The sequence below is a fragment of the Lithobates pipiens genome, unplaced genomic scaffold, assembly GCF_037356315.1.
Source record: "Lithobates pipiens isolate NorthernLeopardFrog02 unplaced genomic scaffold, aLitPip1_a1.2 Scaffold_23, whole genome shotgun sequence".
NCBI lineage: Eukaryota > Metazoa > Chordata > Amphibia > Anura > Ranidae > Lithobates > Lithobates pipiens.
The window spans coordinates 100,632,775-100,648,341 of record NW_027507785.1 but is presented as its reverse complement, the minus strand read 5'-3'; the positions used below and the strand labels follow the sequence as shown (position 1 = coordinate 100,648,341).

General features: G+C 41.1%; 1 protein-coding gene across 1 annotated transcript in view; it reads right to left on the bottom strand.

Moving 5' to 3' along the window:
• Nucleotides 1–15,567, bottom strand: part of LOC143927768 (protein Wnt-7a) — an 80,882-nt gene that overhangs the window by 44,974 nt on the left and 20,341 nt on the right. The window contains exon 2 of the mRNA XM_077452107.1: nt 10,783–11,009. Within this exon, the coding sequence (XP_077308233.1) occupies nt 10,783–11,009 (227 nt within the window). The remainder of the gene's footprint in view (nt 1–10,782; nt 11,010–15,567) is intronic.

Genomic DNA, 15,567 nt, shown 5'->3' with positions numbered 1-15,567 from the left:
AGAGTCTTGCTATGCCCTCATGGGATTTGTAGTTCTGCAACAGCTGGAGTAATAGTAGTGGTTTTAATGTACTGGGGACGCTGGAACACATGGGCGTTTTCTTTTTATAACAGGTAGTAACTAACCAACTGAAGCTGAACTCTTGGCCATAATAGACACATGCGAATGCAGCTCTGTAAACATTAACACATTTTTTAAATGCAAGCACCAATTTGGTCTGGTATCATTCACGTGGCCTCTGTTCAGCTTAACTAAGTGCTTAAGTACTAAAGGCTTAACTGTGGCAAGAAAAAGCAGCAGAAGAAGGCAATCAGTTCATGTACTGACAAGTAGCATGCTGATAGGATGAGAGGGCGGAGTGGCAAAGAGATGAGCTCATGACTACGCTGCCTCTGCTTTCATTGTCTACTCACAAACTGGGGCAGACTGAATGATACTGGCCATCAGCTTGAGGACATCTTGTGGCAGAAGAAGAAGTACTGCAGGGGGAGCTCCTGGTTGAAAGTCAATATTTCAACAACAGCTGCTTTTTTATTTTATCTTTTAATTGGCTAATGGAATTTCTGGCTGGGGTTCTGCTTTAATCATGTTGTGTAAATGTCACAGGAAGCTTTTTTTTTTTTTTTTTAAACAGTATTTATTTAATACAATATTTTTAAATTCTGTATTCTACTGTTCAGCAAATGGCACACTTTTACTACTAAAGAAAAGTTGACAACAAAAGAAACCCTCTTAGAAAAAAAAGAGGGACGAGGTTAGTGCACTGCGTCTCTAGTGACCCATGCATAGCCAATCTTCCATATATATTTCAAAAGAGAAGATGGGAAAGTGGCATGGCATTTAAAAATTTGGCCAATAAAATGACAACATCTTTGCACAAATCACAATGCTCTATCTCAATCTATTTCACTGATTGACTGTGGCTCATTATGCCATACAGAAACACTCTTAAAAGAAGTGTTTGGCTTCTTTATTTAAAAGAAAATGAAGCATTTCATCCTGAAGAAGACAACATCAAAGCTTAAAGGGAAGAGGCCCAGGTGTCATTTTCTCAGAAGATGCAATGAGGCAGAACAAACGGTGGTGTCAAAGTCTTGGGAATTCTCACTTCTAAAGGCTTGCAAGGCAACCCCACTCCCTCCCCCCCAAGAATCCCTTGTACTCCTTTTATGTAAAAGTAATAGACTTTAAGAAGAAAAAAAATCTGAAATATGGGTGTTAATGTTATAAAAATAGAGCGATGTACAATGTGGGTACAAGTCTTACCCTAGGTTTACATATTTGTGCGTGAGAAACCCACACCACAATGAAACATGCTGCATTTTTAGTAGACGCAAGGGGTTACCCCCAAGCATTGGCAACCACGGATCGTCTTCACATACACCAAACCAAATGGTGCTGCATGGATTTTTTTTAAAAGGGCACAGGACTCATTTCCCCATGTTTCTGCAGGTATGACAGTCCACTGGAGTGAATGGAATGCCCTACATGCAGAATTCAGTGCTACAGATGTGAACCTAAGCCTTAAAGTATATGTAAATGCTAACAATAAACTCCTGTTTGCACTCCTTTGGTCTAATAATTATACCACATAGTGCATTCTGTTGCATGTTTGGTAAATGAAAAAGATATCTCTTGATTCTGCCAGAAATTCAAGAAGTGTGTTAAAACTACAGAACACTTCCCCCTACGTTATGGAGAAGAGAGTGATGGGGAAACCCCAAAACGTATGGGTTTCAGTAACATTTATACTGCTGGAGCCAGATTGAAAAGTAGATGTATTTATTATACAAGAATGTAGTTAGATGCAACCATTGTGTAAAATTTTTAGGATGCAATTTTTTTTTTTTCAAGACACCAGTCCAACCTGAGTGTCTACAATTGTCCCTATCCCTATAAATTGCATGCTTACATTGGTCCCTACCGTCAAGGAGCCCACAATCCAAGGTCCCGATTCATATACTAGGGCCAATTTTTTGGAAAGAAGCCAATAAGCATACCTGCATGTCTTTCGAGTGTGGGAGGAAGCCGGAGTACCTGGAGGAAACCCACGCAGGCACAGGGAGAACATGCAAACTCCAGGCAGGTAGTGTCATGGTTGGGATTCGAAACCAGCGACCCTTCTTACTGCTGGGTGAGAGTGCTAACTGCTACACCACTGTGCCACTCTAGGATGTGATTATTGCCAGCAGCTATAGCTGTGTTCTCCTAGCAGGGAATCATCCCCATGCCCCAGGCTGGGAAAAAACAATGGCTCCACAGGTGGTTTACCCCCATCAACACTGACCAGTGGTTGCAGGAAAGAAAACTGTATCTTCTGTGGCCTGCCTAACTCTTGGGTATTGCCAGCTTTAGTTCATTCTCAAACCCAAGAATATTTGTTTGCTCAACAATCATCCTGCATCTTCTGCCTCAGTAGGCACTTTAGTAGGACTTGGTCTTTACAGACAGCCCTCCCATCACTGACGTGACCCCACTTGGATAGGAATTCCAAGTGTAGCAAACAAGTTGCCACAGCATGTCCAAGACAAAAAGTTCATTATCTGTAAGTGAGGCTTTGAAGGTATGAAGAGGGGCCCCTTGATGGAACACAGTCTGGGATATATGAATGTACTAGGACCTCAGAGGCACCAGAGTAGTAGACAACAAATTCAATTATGTTAGTTTTCTGGAGAAAGAGAGAGTGCCATCTCATGCGGGCTCTCACTGTAACACAGTAAATGGATATTTCCTTGAAAATCCCATGTTGTTGTAACACTTCACTAGTAGTGGTCCTATTTTAGAACAGAACACTACAGATGTATATTTTTAACATCACTTCTGGTAAATTCTAGTTTTGGAGAACATAATGACAATGCTTGCACCCCGCCACATTCATGTCAGCCACGGGGTGCCTACAAACATTTCATGATCATTCCCTGATAGGTCTGCAATTGGCCACATTGATTGTATGTTTTCTAATGTATGTGAGTATTTTTAAAGGATATGGAAAAACTAGCAAAAAAGAATAATAAGAATAATAATAATAATATAGCATATTCAATTGCTAGATAAGGCATATTGTAATTTAATGTTCTTAAAAATTACCTTTGCTTTTCAAGCAGTCCGTTGAAGTTTTTTGTAAAATTCAATGCAATATGGTAACCTGGAGGCGTTCTGTATAGCGTTACTGTATGCAACACCCCCAGAAATGTAATTTCCTGCTTGTGTGATTGGCTCAACAAGTTTCCCAGAAGTCTACACTAAGACACAACTCACATTTTAGGCATCCTCTGCAAAAGGAATTTCAGTTTTCATGAGAAATTATCCAAGGGTTAAAGACTTCTAAAGGGATTCAGACACTGCAGCTTTTCCCATCAGAACACTTAGCCCTTGTACACACGGTCGGACATTCCGACAACCAAATCCGTCGGATTTTGTCCGACGGATTTTGTCCGAAACTGGTGTTGCATACACACGGTCAGACAAAGTTGTCGGAAAATCCGATCCTTCAGAGCGTGATGACATTATTTCGTTACGACAGGACTACATTCAGGCTAGTAGCCAAAAGCTTTGGTCTAGAAATTTGATCTGAGCATGCGTGGCACTTTGTCCGATCGGAATTCTCTACAAATGATTGGACAAAGTCCGATCGGATCATGTTGTTGGAAAATTTTATAGCCCAGCTCTAAAACTTTGTCGGTCGGATATTCCGACAGAAACAGTCCGATGGAGCCCACACAAGGTCGGATTATCCGACAACACTGTCCGATCAGACATTTTCCGTCGGAATGTCTGACCGCGTGTACAAGGGCTTAGAGTGCACCAGCTGACTATAATCAACCAGTCCCACCAATTGAGATTCAGTCTGCAAAAGACATGGCGACACAAACAGCTTTTTCTTCAGAGCAGAAAATTGAAGGATTTAATAAATTTGTTAAAATCCTCGTGACTGGCATAACAAAAGTTCAACAAAAGTGGACCTAGACTTTAAGTGTGCCAGCCTAAAGTAGCAAATAGCATACAGCAGAATAACTGGCACAACATAAATATCTTTTCAACCTTTGCCAACCAGGGTTCCTCCACAGGTTGCTAGGTGTTCCTTAATTAATGAGCAATTTTTGCATCTCACATTAGTAATCGCTGATCTTTTTAGTACCGTAATCTGTAAAGAATCTATTCTTCCCCAGACCACAAATGTAAGAAACATTCTTCCCACTGACCATCTTGCTGATGTTCTGTGAGCTGTAGATATAGTCCCTATTAACAAGGGTATCCTGAGACCTGAAAATTATTTCAAGGGTTCCTACATGTTAAATATATTTAGAAAGGCTGTCTTAGATTATTTACATGGATATTTTAACACATACATTTGTGGACATTACAATAAATTTTCCAGTATAGGTTTACTGGTATTTCAGCTTAGATATATCATAGGCCAACTTGCACTTACTTAACATGCAAATTCTTGTCAGATACTAATTAACCAACTAGCATGGTTTTTGGACCGTGGGAGAAACCAGGGTCCCCTCGACAAAAAAAGGCCCACACTTGTGAAAACATAGTTAAGAGCAAGGCTAACTGTATTTTCTAAAGTCACTTAAACAACATCGTATTGTGGTGTCTTTAACATGTATGGATATTATGCTTAACTGAACACCCTTTGTAAAACCATGAGAGCTGTCGCAGAGTGAAAAAAAAGACCTTTTAAGCGTTTTTAAAGGTTTTCAATGCAGATGAGTCAATTGAGAAGCTCAAAGACTTATTAACACGCGAAAAATGCGTGAAAAATTGCAGGACAAAGAAAGTTAAAATATGCCATCCTGATGCATTGAGATTGAATGGATTGGATAGATTCTTTAGTACAGAAAGTGATCAAATACAATAAGATGAATGGAAAATAACGAGAGATCTGCAGTAAATTAATAAAGATGAATATCACATAAATAACCCAATTTAAAAGACGTCTCTGCCAGTCCTCTATATCTAATTGTTAATGCAAAGAGATTTATTTATACCAAATACCTTTTCCCACAATTAACATAAAAAGTTACACGTTTATTTGTCCAAATATTAACTAATGTTGGCCGTATACGTATAGATTTTAATTTGAAAATTGTAATTTTAAAGAACATTCTACCACAGTTATGAGACAATTCAAAGGAACAGGATGGTGAATTTTTCTCGAAACAAGTGTATTTTCAGATAGTGTATGTGGTTTTCATTTGGGAATTACATTCACTTCAAAATCAAGAAAAGTGAAATTTTTGAAAACATTTAACCATTCATCAAACGTGCAAACAATTTTTGGACAAATGTTCCTACAAACGCTCTCCTTCGAAAATCTATTGTATGGCCAGTGTAAGGCTGGCCATGCAGTTTACAATTTTCTTGTACAATTTTGCTTTAGATTTACCAAAACCATATAATATGAGGTCAAACCTAAACCCTTTTAAGTTGTATGCAATCAGGCAGGTCCTTATACTACATAGTTTAAGGTAAATCTAAATTGAAGAAAATTGTATAATGGCCAGCTGAAGTCCAAACACACATGTGCATTATAAAACTGTAGATAAAGATAAAATTGTATTGAGTAATATATAAATTGCTGTGTGTGAATGAGGTCTTGGGGCTCATTCGCATAGGTGCTGTGGCCTGTACAGTGTGAATCAGTGTTTTTTTTTTTTTATGTGGCTGAAGCTGTGTGGAGGCAGCCTATGTTATACTATGGGGATGCAACAACTGTACAAACACAGCCATGGGTCCTAATTTGCAGGCGTGTGGATGCAGGTGTACGGCTCTGAATATAGACAGTGTATTTGGGACCCCTCGCCCACACCTGCACACCTGTCAAATTAGGACCTGCGGCTGTGTTCATACTGCTGCTGCATCCTCATAACAGGCAGCTCCAGCTGCACAAATAAACCACTCATTCACACTATATGGGCTAGAACCCATGTTTGTTTTTGTTTTATTTTTTGTTTTTTTGTTTTTTATTATTTTTTTAAAATTGACATTTTTGTTTAAATGCCTGTATTGATATTTATTTATTTTACAATGCTGTTGGGGTGGAGGGCTTTGGGAAATATCAGGGATCTAAACGGACCCCTGATGTCTCACTTTTGAGACAGATAAAAGGGGCTGAAAATATTAATTACTTAGTATCTTTCTCTGCAGCCTCAGCTGCATTGGACAGTGAATGAACAGAAGTCTCTGTACAGAGGCGCCTGTTCACAAACTGAAGCATAATAAACACAGTTTACTATGCTTCAGTTATGAATGAGCACAGTGAGTGATGGGTAGTAATTCAGAAAAGGAAGGGGCCAGTAAATGACATATTTACCAACCCCTTCTCCCACTTTCCATTCTGAAGATCCCCCACCCTTTGTGCCTGCAGCAGATAGTGGGAGAGGAGTGGAGGGAATCTGGCAACACTGCAGCCCTGCACTGGGAACACACAGGGAGACCTGGTCAGCAGGGGGATCAAATCCCAAACAGGGAGGATGATTGATGTGGAAGAGGCAATTACAAGAACCAATCCTGTTGTGTGCCTCTCCCTGCAACAGCTGAAAGCTGGAGGGAGAGAGGGAGAAGAGGAGAAGCTTGCTTTCAACTGCTGCAGGGAGAGACACACAGATCTACACTGATGCACCAATTGTTCATGTTTACATACAATTCCTATGCCAGTGGAGGCAGTGGTGCATGCGGTGCATGCGGTGATTAAGGTGTGCCCAGACACATCTGACAAACCCCATGCACACGCCTATGTACCAGGAGCTGTACACAATGCATATTGAAACATCATTAATGATACTCTATGGAGTTGATTTACTAAAGGCAAATAAACCATGCAATTTGCAAGTGCAGTTGATTCAGAGCTTAGTAAATATGGTAAATAATATAGTAAACTTCCATCATCCAATCATGTGCAAGCAAAAAAAAAAAATTTTTTTTTTTTATTTGCATGTGATTGGCTATTCTTTGTAAAGTGAAGCTTTGCCTCATTTACTAAGCTTTAAAGCAACTATACTTGCACAGTCTACTTGCCTTTAGTAAATCAATCCCTCTGCTTATGTCAGCCTCCTCAACAGACATATTGCAGCATATAGGATGCTGATAATAGCATTCTAAAGCAATATACATAAAAAAAAATACATAGTCTGCTATAAATTAATGGGTTTCAATACTTTAAAGCAGCGGTCTCCAAACTGCAGCACGGGGGACAGATGCGGCCCTTTGCTTGCCTTTATCTTGTCCTGCGGGCACTATTCCATACACTTACACCAACTATGGGGCAATTTCTGTTGCTGACACCAACAGTGGGGCACTATTCCTCCCACTGATACCACCAAAAGGGCATAATTCCTCTCTCACTGGCACCAATAATGGGGCGTAACTTCTTCCATTAACACCAATGATACGGCACAATTCCTTCCATTGACACCAATGATACGGCACAATTCCTTCCATTGACACCAATGATGGGGCACAATTCCCCCCCATTGACACCAAGGATGGGGCACAATTCCTTCCATTGTCACCAATGATGGGGCACAATTCCTTCCATTGTCACCAATGATGGGCCACAATTCTTTCCATTGACAATGATGGGGCAAAATTCCTTCCATTGACACCAATGATGGGGCATAATTCCTTCCATTGATACCAATGATTTTCTACTCCCAATGGCCACAGTCCTGCCCCCCTAATGTCTTAAGGACAGTAAAGTGGCCCTTTGTTTAGAAAGTTTGGAGACCCCTGCTTTAAAGCATACCTAAACACTGTCCCCAGCACCCCAAATCATGTTGCAGCTTACTGTTCCTTTGATGCATTAGTTTTGCTTTTTTTGCTAATGGCTTAAATTACTAATCCTGCCATTAACTCCTTCCCTAGAGTAACAAACCAATCATACTTAGTAGCATTGTCACCCTAGTACAGGAGTTTATTAGGACTACATAACACTATATCGAGACTACATAAAATGTCCCTCTGCATAACAGTGGGAGGTGTTTTGTAGCCCATGGAGATAGCAGGGAACAACGCTGATTGCAGTCCAGAGGAAGAAAGCACAAGAAATGATAATTTCACAAGATTTCAGGCTGGACGATTAGCTACCTTTTTTTGCACTTGTTAAACAAATATAATGAAACGCTTTTCATGGTATATATAACAGTTTAAAAGAGAGCACATAAGAGAAATTAAGAGATCACATACACTGTAATACCTCATGCACACAGACACTCTGGGCCGTATGACATAAAATATGGGCATATTTCCCCATCCAGGAGTCAGAGGTGCTGCGTACAGCCACTAAATCAATGGCTATATACAGGTATAGGCTAGTACTTGTGTAAACATGTGCATGTATATGGATATACACCAGTAGACGTTGACTGTCTGTATCCAGGGACATACGTCGGTATACATGTACATGATCATGTAAGCACCGTTTTATGCCCACGTACAGGTAATGATTTCTATGGCCAACTGTATGCAGCACCTGTGGCTCCTAGGCAGAGAAATACACCCAAACTGTACCCTATATGCCCCAGGTGCCCATGTGTATGAAACCTAAAAGTCAAGTCAATCCAAAAGTGATATTTTACCTATAAGTAGAATGAGATCTCCTTACCTAAATTTCAGTTTCTTGTCTACCTGGAATTTTTAGGAGGTCCTGCCCAGCTTTGGGTATTTCAGCTCCTTCATTTGCATTGACAATAATATAAAATTCACATGGTTTCAAGTGGGAGTAGGATCTTATGTATATCTTATGTATTGGCCATAACAGGTGTGCAGACCAAAGAACTCTACCAACACTAAAGTCCCCGAGAGGCAGAAGAAACTGTCTTGCACTTTTAATTTCTAATTTAAGGTAAAATATCAATGTAGGATGGACTGACCCTTTAAAATCTCAAAAATGTATCCAAACTGGAACAAAGGATAAGTGTTGCTGCTCTGTTTGTGCCTTTAAAGTGATTGTAAAGTCTGTTTAAAAAAAAAAAAAAATAACAAACATGTTATACTTACCTTCTCTATGCAGTTGGTTTTGCACGGGGCAGCCTGGATCCTCCTCTTCTCTGGTCCCTCTTCACTGCTCCTGGCCCCTCCCTCCTGTTGAGTGCCCCCATAGCAAGGAGCTTGCTATGTGGGCACCCAAGCCGAGCTGCAGCTCTGTGTGTCTATTCAGACATGGTGCTGCCCTGCCCCCTCTCTCTACTGATTGGCTAACTGACTTTGGTTGACAGCCACTGGAGCTAATGGCACCAGTGCTGTGTCTCAGCAAATCAGGAGGGAGTGCCAGGGACGGCCAAGGGACTCTTGGACAGAGATGGAGCTTAGGCAGTGGTGGTTGGTACTCCAGCAGGGGGGAGGAGCGGCAAGCAGACCCTGATTAGCCAGGAGGAGAAGCAGGAAGACAATAGTGAATATTAATTTGCTATTGTCACAAAACTGGGTGGGCTTGGGGCACAGAGCCCTGTGCTCCTGAGCCAAGCCTTTTTTTAAACCAATTAGAGCCTCAGGCTCTAATCATGTGCTTAAAAAAAAACATTCAAATCCATGCATCCAGCACCCTGCATGTAGATAAGAGGGGCAGTCCCCTGTATGGAGTGGCCGCCACTAGTATTAAGGGATGCTGAGGAGGCTTCTACACACAGAAGGCTTTTTATCTTAATGCATAGAATGCATTGAGATAAAAAAACCTTCTGTCTTTACAACTCCTTTCATTTCTTCCATGGGTGTTAAAGATACAGGAAGTGAATGAAAATCTCCCCAAATAAAAACTGTCCAAAATGTTAACTCTTGGCTGGAGTTGAGCATTAAATCCTGACTTACATCAAACTTTGTTTCCAATTTTGGATAGAATGGGGAGAGCTATAACTAGGACTAAAATACAAAACCTCTCAAAAGCTCTTTCCTACTCTCTCCCAAACCAAGATCAATGTTATGAATAGAGCTGAGCCTCATTTTCCACTTGGAAAGCCTATGTATAATACTTACAAAACAAAGTTAGACAGGGTTCTTTAGTAAGAAGCCTAAAATCTGTGTAGTACATTTGGCTGACCTTTGTTCTTATCAAAGATTACATTTAAGTTCTCAATATTGCAAATAAGACCTCTGTTTTGCCCATGCAGGGGAGTAACAGTTTCAATTAACTGGCTGCCCCTCACTACCCCTACCCCCACCCCCACCTCTACCACCACACCTTATATATGTACTTCTGGCACTGGTGAGACATATATCTCCTATGGTTGGTTATGGTTGGTCATGGCAACATTGCAGTGGGAATGGGGAGGAGGCCCTCGAGCTTGTCATGTGGGGTTGAGTCCTTAGCTCTGTTTAAGCACCAACCTGTCTGCCTTGGGCTCCAACAAGAAAATGGGGTGGTAGAGAAGTGAATGGAAGGTGAACACAAGTAGCAGAGTAGTGCGGCAATGATGCAAACTGTTTTCTGTCCAGCATAGGCAAAACACTTGTGTTATACAGCCATAGGATTTGTTTTTTGTTATAGAATTGTGAAATATATTGCAAGCTTTTTATATTAGATCATTTTTATTTTAGGATTACAAATGAACCACAGACAAAAAAGGGTTATGATCAAATACCTCTAAATGTGTAATTGTCCACGCTAAATAAAAAGAAGACTTTCATGAATGACTCCTTGAAGATTCTATGATGAGTGACTCCCCAGTATGTGACCCAGTTTTGCAGATGGCTGACTTGGACAGATAACTTTGCTATTGTTCAGAGGTAAGAAAATGACTGAAATGTCAGCTGTACAGTATCAAATCATTAGTAACATACCCACTTTCAGCTCTTTCCCAAACACTGTCCTTTCTCCCAGGGCAGAACAGTTCCAGCGTCCATTTCTGAACTGAAACTGACACTCATTGATCCCCATCTGAGCTCCTTCTCCGATCACGATGATAGCATCAGGTCTGTTGAGACAGATAGTCCTCTGTCTGGGTGCCAAGCCTGGAATCTTACTGCAGATTACACTGGCCCCCAGTGCCACCACGGAAGAGAAGCCTCTATTATAGGAGACAGGAGAAAGAGTAACATTAGTACCAGTCATTGCCTGACCTAATAAGTCAATCACAGGTCCTTCTACAACGTAGAACTATCATAGGAATTGTCTGTCGCTAGCAATGTTGTTAATTAGAAATAACATCTGTGTTCATTGCTTTGCATATCACATTTCGTTTGGCTCTTATTCATTACCAAGAGGGTCATCCCATGCGCGACTGATACAAAAACTCAGTTTTTGGTATATACTTGTTAAGTCAATAACCCACCAGCTTCTCTTACCTCTTAAGGACAAGGTGGTCCTTGGGATCCTACATGCTGAGGTCAGTACAAGCTGATCTCACACTCCCCTTATGTGTTAGTAATATGCTTTATACTAGGTCTGTAATGAAAGTAATGCAAAACTGGACAAAAAACTGTTTTATTAACTTACTTAGGTCATTCAAATTTCACATGTTGGTACAGTAACTCTTCCTTCTTTTTCATTGCAGGTAAATTACAGATTCCAAGCAGAAGCACTGTGCTGTCATTGAGTTCTTGACGAAGGAGGTGTGCAGGCTGTCCGTCATCCACAGAAGGATACGGAATGTTTACAGAGATGACACCATTGACAAAAGCAATGTTCACAGATGGATGGAGAAGTTTGCATAAGGGGAAAACAGCATTTAAGACACACCGCACATTGGGAGACTATCAATGTTGGACAGCCTGTACCCCTCCTTCATCAAGAACTCAATGGCAGCACATTGCTTCTGCTTGGTTTCCTTTACTTACCTGAAATGAAAAAGAAGAAGCGTTACCATAGAGGAAGGATTACTCTACTAACATGTGAAATTTGAACGACCTATGTAAGTTAATAAAAAAATGTGTGCCCACTTTTGCATTTCAGTACAACCCTGATATTACATAGGTTGCAGAAATGGAATCTCCATTATACAGCAAAAGACTAGAAGGATTCCAAGATAGTATAAGGAATGGTGGAGAACTATGCTAAGGAAATATGAGATGCCCAAGAAATAAAAGAAGCCTGTGAGTGGTTCAACTTAAAATATCAGTTCTGGATGAACTTGTCCTTTAATTGTCATGCGGAAGTATAGAGTCTGCTATTGCTGTCCCTCTTATGATAAATCCTAGATTTCCAAATCCATGCTAAGCCATAGGCTTCATTGCTTTCTTAGTGACTGACCTAAAAACAAGAGGAAATAAAGAATGTTGACACTTTCTGACACTCAAATACAGCATGCACGTTCCAGGTCAGTGATTTCAAGTATTGTTGCTAAGAACAGACAGGGAAATAGCATTTTTAGAGGAAGGCCAGCAATGGCAGCATCCATACTTATCACAAGATAGAGGGCTGATTTACTAAAGCCAACTAGGCAGTGCAGTTTGCAAAGTGCAGTTGTACTCTGCAAGTGCAATTGCTTCAGGGCTTAGTAAATGAGATGAAGCTTCAGTTTGCAAAGAGTTACCCAATCACGTGCAAGGAAAATAAAAAATAAAAAAACAGCATTTTTGCTTGCACATGATTGGATGATGAAAGTCAGTAGAGCTTTTACTTATTTTCTAAGCTCCGGAGCCACTGCTCTTACAGAGTGCAACTGCAATTTGCAAAGTGCACAGTCAATTTGCCTTTAGTAAATCAACCCCAGAGGGTTCAACAATGTAAACGTTGCACTACCACCACCTGTGCATAACTTGTGTTTGCAGGGTGGTTGCAATGAAACCCCATTCACTTAAGTGGGTTGGGTTCAGCACCTGCACTGCCTACGCAATGCAACAGGGGGCATAATTTTCCCATTGCACATGTACATCCTCATCCAGCTGCCTTTGCAGTTTAAAGTATAACCATAGGCAAAACTTTTTTTCTGTTTTTTCGGGTGGCTGTCATGACGGCTTCCCAGAATGACCACTTTCGCATGCCCACGGGGAGCGCAGTGAGCCCGCGCCGTGTTGCTAGGACACGCCACGACCTTGATCTCTGTAAAGAGTGTGAAGAGAGGAGAGCCGATCAGCGGCATCTACTCACAGAGGACATCTAGGGATGTAATCAGAGAACGCATAATTAGTGCTCTGATTACGATTAAGTGCCCACCAGTGCCAGAAATTAGTGTCCACAAGTGCCCATCAGTAACCACCAGTGCCACCCATCAGTGCTCAGTGGCACCTGTCAGTGCCCATAAGTGTGGCATATTAGTGCCTCCTCATCAGTGCCACCTAATTAGTGCCCATAAGTGCCGCCTCATCAGTGCCCATAAGTGTCACTTCATCAGTGCAGCCTATCAGTGCCGCCTCATCAGCGCCCATCAGTGAAGGAGAAAAATGACTCATTTACATAATATACTGACAGAAACTAAGGAAACCTTTTTCTTTTTCAAAATTTTTGGTCTTTTTTTGGGGGAAAAAATTAAAAAACCTAGAAGTGATTAAATACCACCAAAAGAAAGCTCTATTTGTGTGAAGAAAATTATAAAAATGTCACATGGTTACAGTGTAGCATGACCACGCAATTGACATTCAAAGTGTTACAGCGCTGAAAGCTGAAAAATGGCCTGGGCAGGGAGGGGGTGTAAGAGCCCTGTATTCATGTGGTTAAAGACTAGACTTGAAGAGCTTTTGTTCACTTTAAAAACTGCTTCTCTCCCCATACAAGTCTATGGGATGTCAAACTGTGTGGCTGAAATCGCATCGCATTCGAACCAAAATGGTGCGGTACCCTTTATTTGGTTCACGCCTATGCAATCTTTTTCCTGCACCATTTGACAGTTTACACTGTGATCTGCGAACTAATCAGGGGGTGTCATTAACTTTATATGGACACCCGCAGTGGTTTTCAAATGTCAGTGTGAATCGCCGGCAAGTGACATGCATGCAATCGCGCTGGTTCACGCATCGCATATATGTGAACCGGGACTCAGAATACAAAATCCCAGCGGGGGGAATTCTTCCATCCACCTCGTTTGTGTAGATGGAGGAATTTGTTAATTTGTTTTCATAGAGAAAACCAACAGTGTATGACCAGTTTTACATTTTTTTATTCAGCCTGCAGGCCGAATTACAAAAATTTGTGTATAACAAGCCTCAGCTCCTTGACGGAACAGACTGTTATGAATATACCATATACAAAGCGCTGTTTAAATTGTCAGGGCTACACAAATAAAATGAAGTACATCTGTACAACTTTAACCTCCGGCAGGTGACGGCTCGGCAACGTACATGTGCGTTGCCAGCTTGCTTTCGGGTCTGAGTTTGACAGCAGAATTCAGCCAATGATTTTGGCTGAAACCTGATGCTTAGCTATGTCCAATCACACACAGAGTTGTGTTTACAAAACACACAGAACTCTGTGAACAACAATCTGGCTGTTTCTTCTCCCTGAAAAGAAGGGAGAAAGAACAGCCAGATTAGTAAGTAAAAGCAACACACATTGTTAGGCAGTTAACCCCCCGTAGATGTAGTACAGTGTCAGTGTCCAGTATTATCACTGATCACTGTATTAGTGTCACTAGCGATGTCATTTAGTGACCCTCCAAAGTCAATGTCTGTTAGTGCCAGATTTTCCGCCACCCTATCACAGTCACACTATAAGTTGCTGAACACCTTACAGTATAGCATCTATAGCTGCCTAAATTCCAGTATATATTAACCATAGTTTGTAGACACTATACCATACCTCCCAACTTTTTGAGATGGGAATGAGGGACACCTAACAGCAAAATTATGCAGTGCATAGGACACACCCCTCGCCATGCCCCCTTAACCCCCATAGCGGTAATCCCGAGTCTGGCTCGGGTTGGGATTTTACTAACAGGAGCGGTAACCCCGAGCCAGACTCGGGATCGCATCGCTGGATGCAGGGGAGCACACAGGGAGAGTTACTTACCTTGTCCCCTGGATCCAGCGATGTCCTCCACGCTGTGTGATCGAGTTGTGCTCCGCTCGATTCACAGTGCCGAATGCCGCCGAGCTCCGTTCCCTGCGACGTTACGGCGCACGGGAGCGGAGAACGGCGGCAAATTCAAAAAAGTAAAAAGACACAAAACACACACAGCACTGTAATCTTACAGATTACAGTACTGTATAAAAACATTACACACCCCCTTTGTCCCTAGTGGTCTGTGCAATGCCCTGCATGCACTTTTATATTATAAATACTGTTTTTTGTGCCTGAAATTTGGAGATTGTCCATAGCAACCAAAAAGTGTCCCTTTTTCAGTGTTTTAGGATTTGATTACATTAGTGAATAATTGTTATTATTATTTATCATATTATAAACTTTATCATACCCGGGATGTCTGCTAGACTCTGGTTTGAACAGATTTAAGAGAGTTATTCCTAAGAATTACAGGACTACAATATAAAACACCAAATTTCCATGCAAAATAATTGTACCGCTTTCAGCACCTAAAACCAGACTGAATCATACCACCAGGGAGGTTAAAGGAGAATTGTTAAAAAAACAAGATTGGTTAAACCCACAAGTGCTTTTTTTTACCACATTCCTTCATATTGGCTTTTGGAATTTACAAATGCTGCAATTTAGAAATTGGATGAAAGGTTTAGACC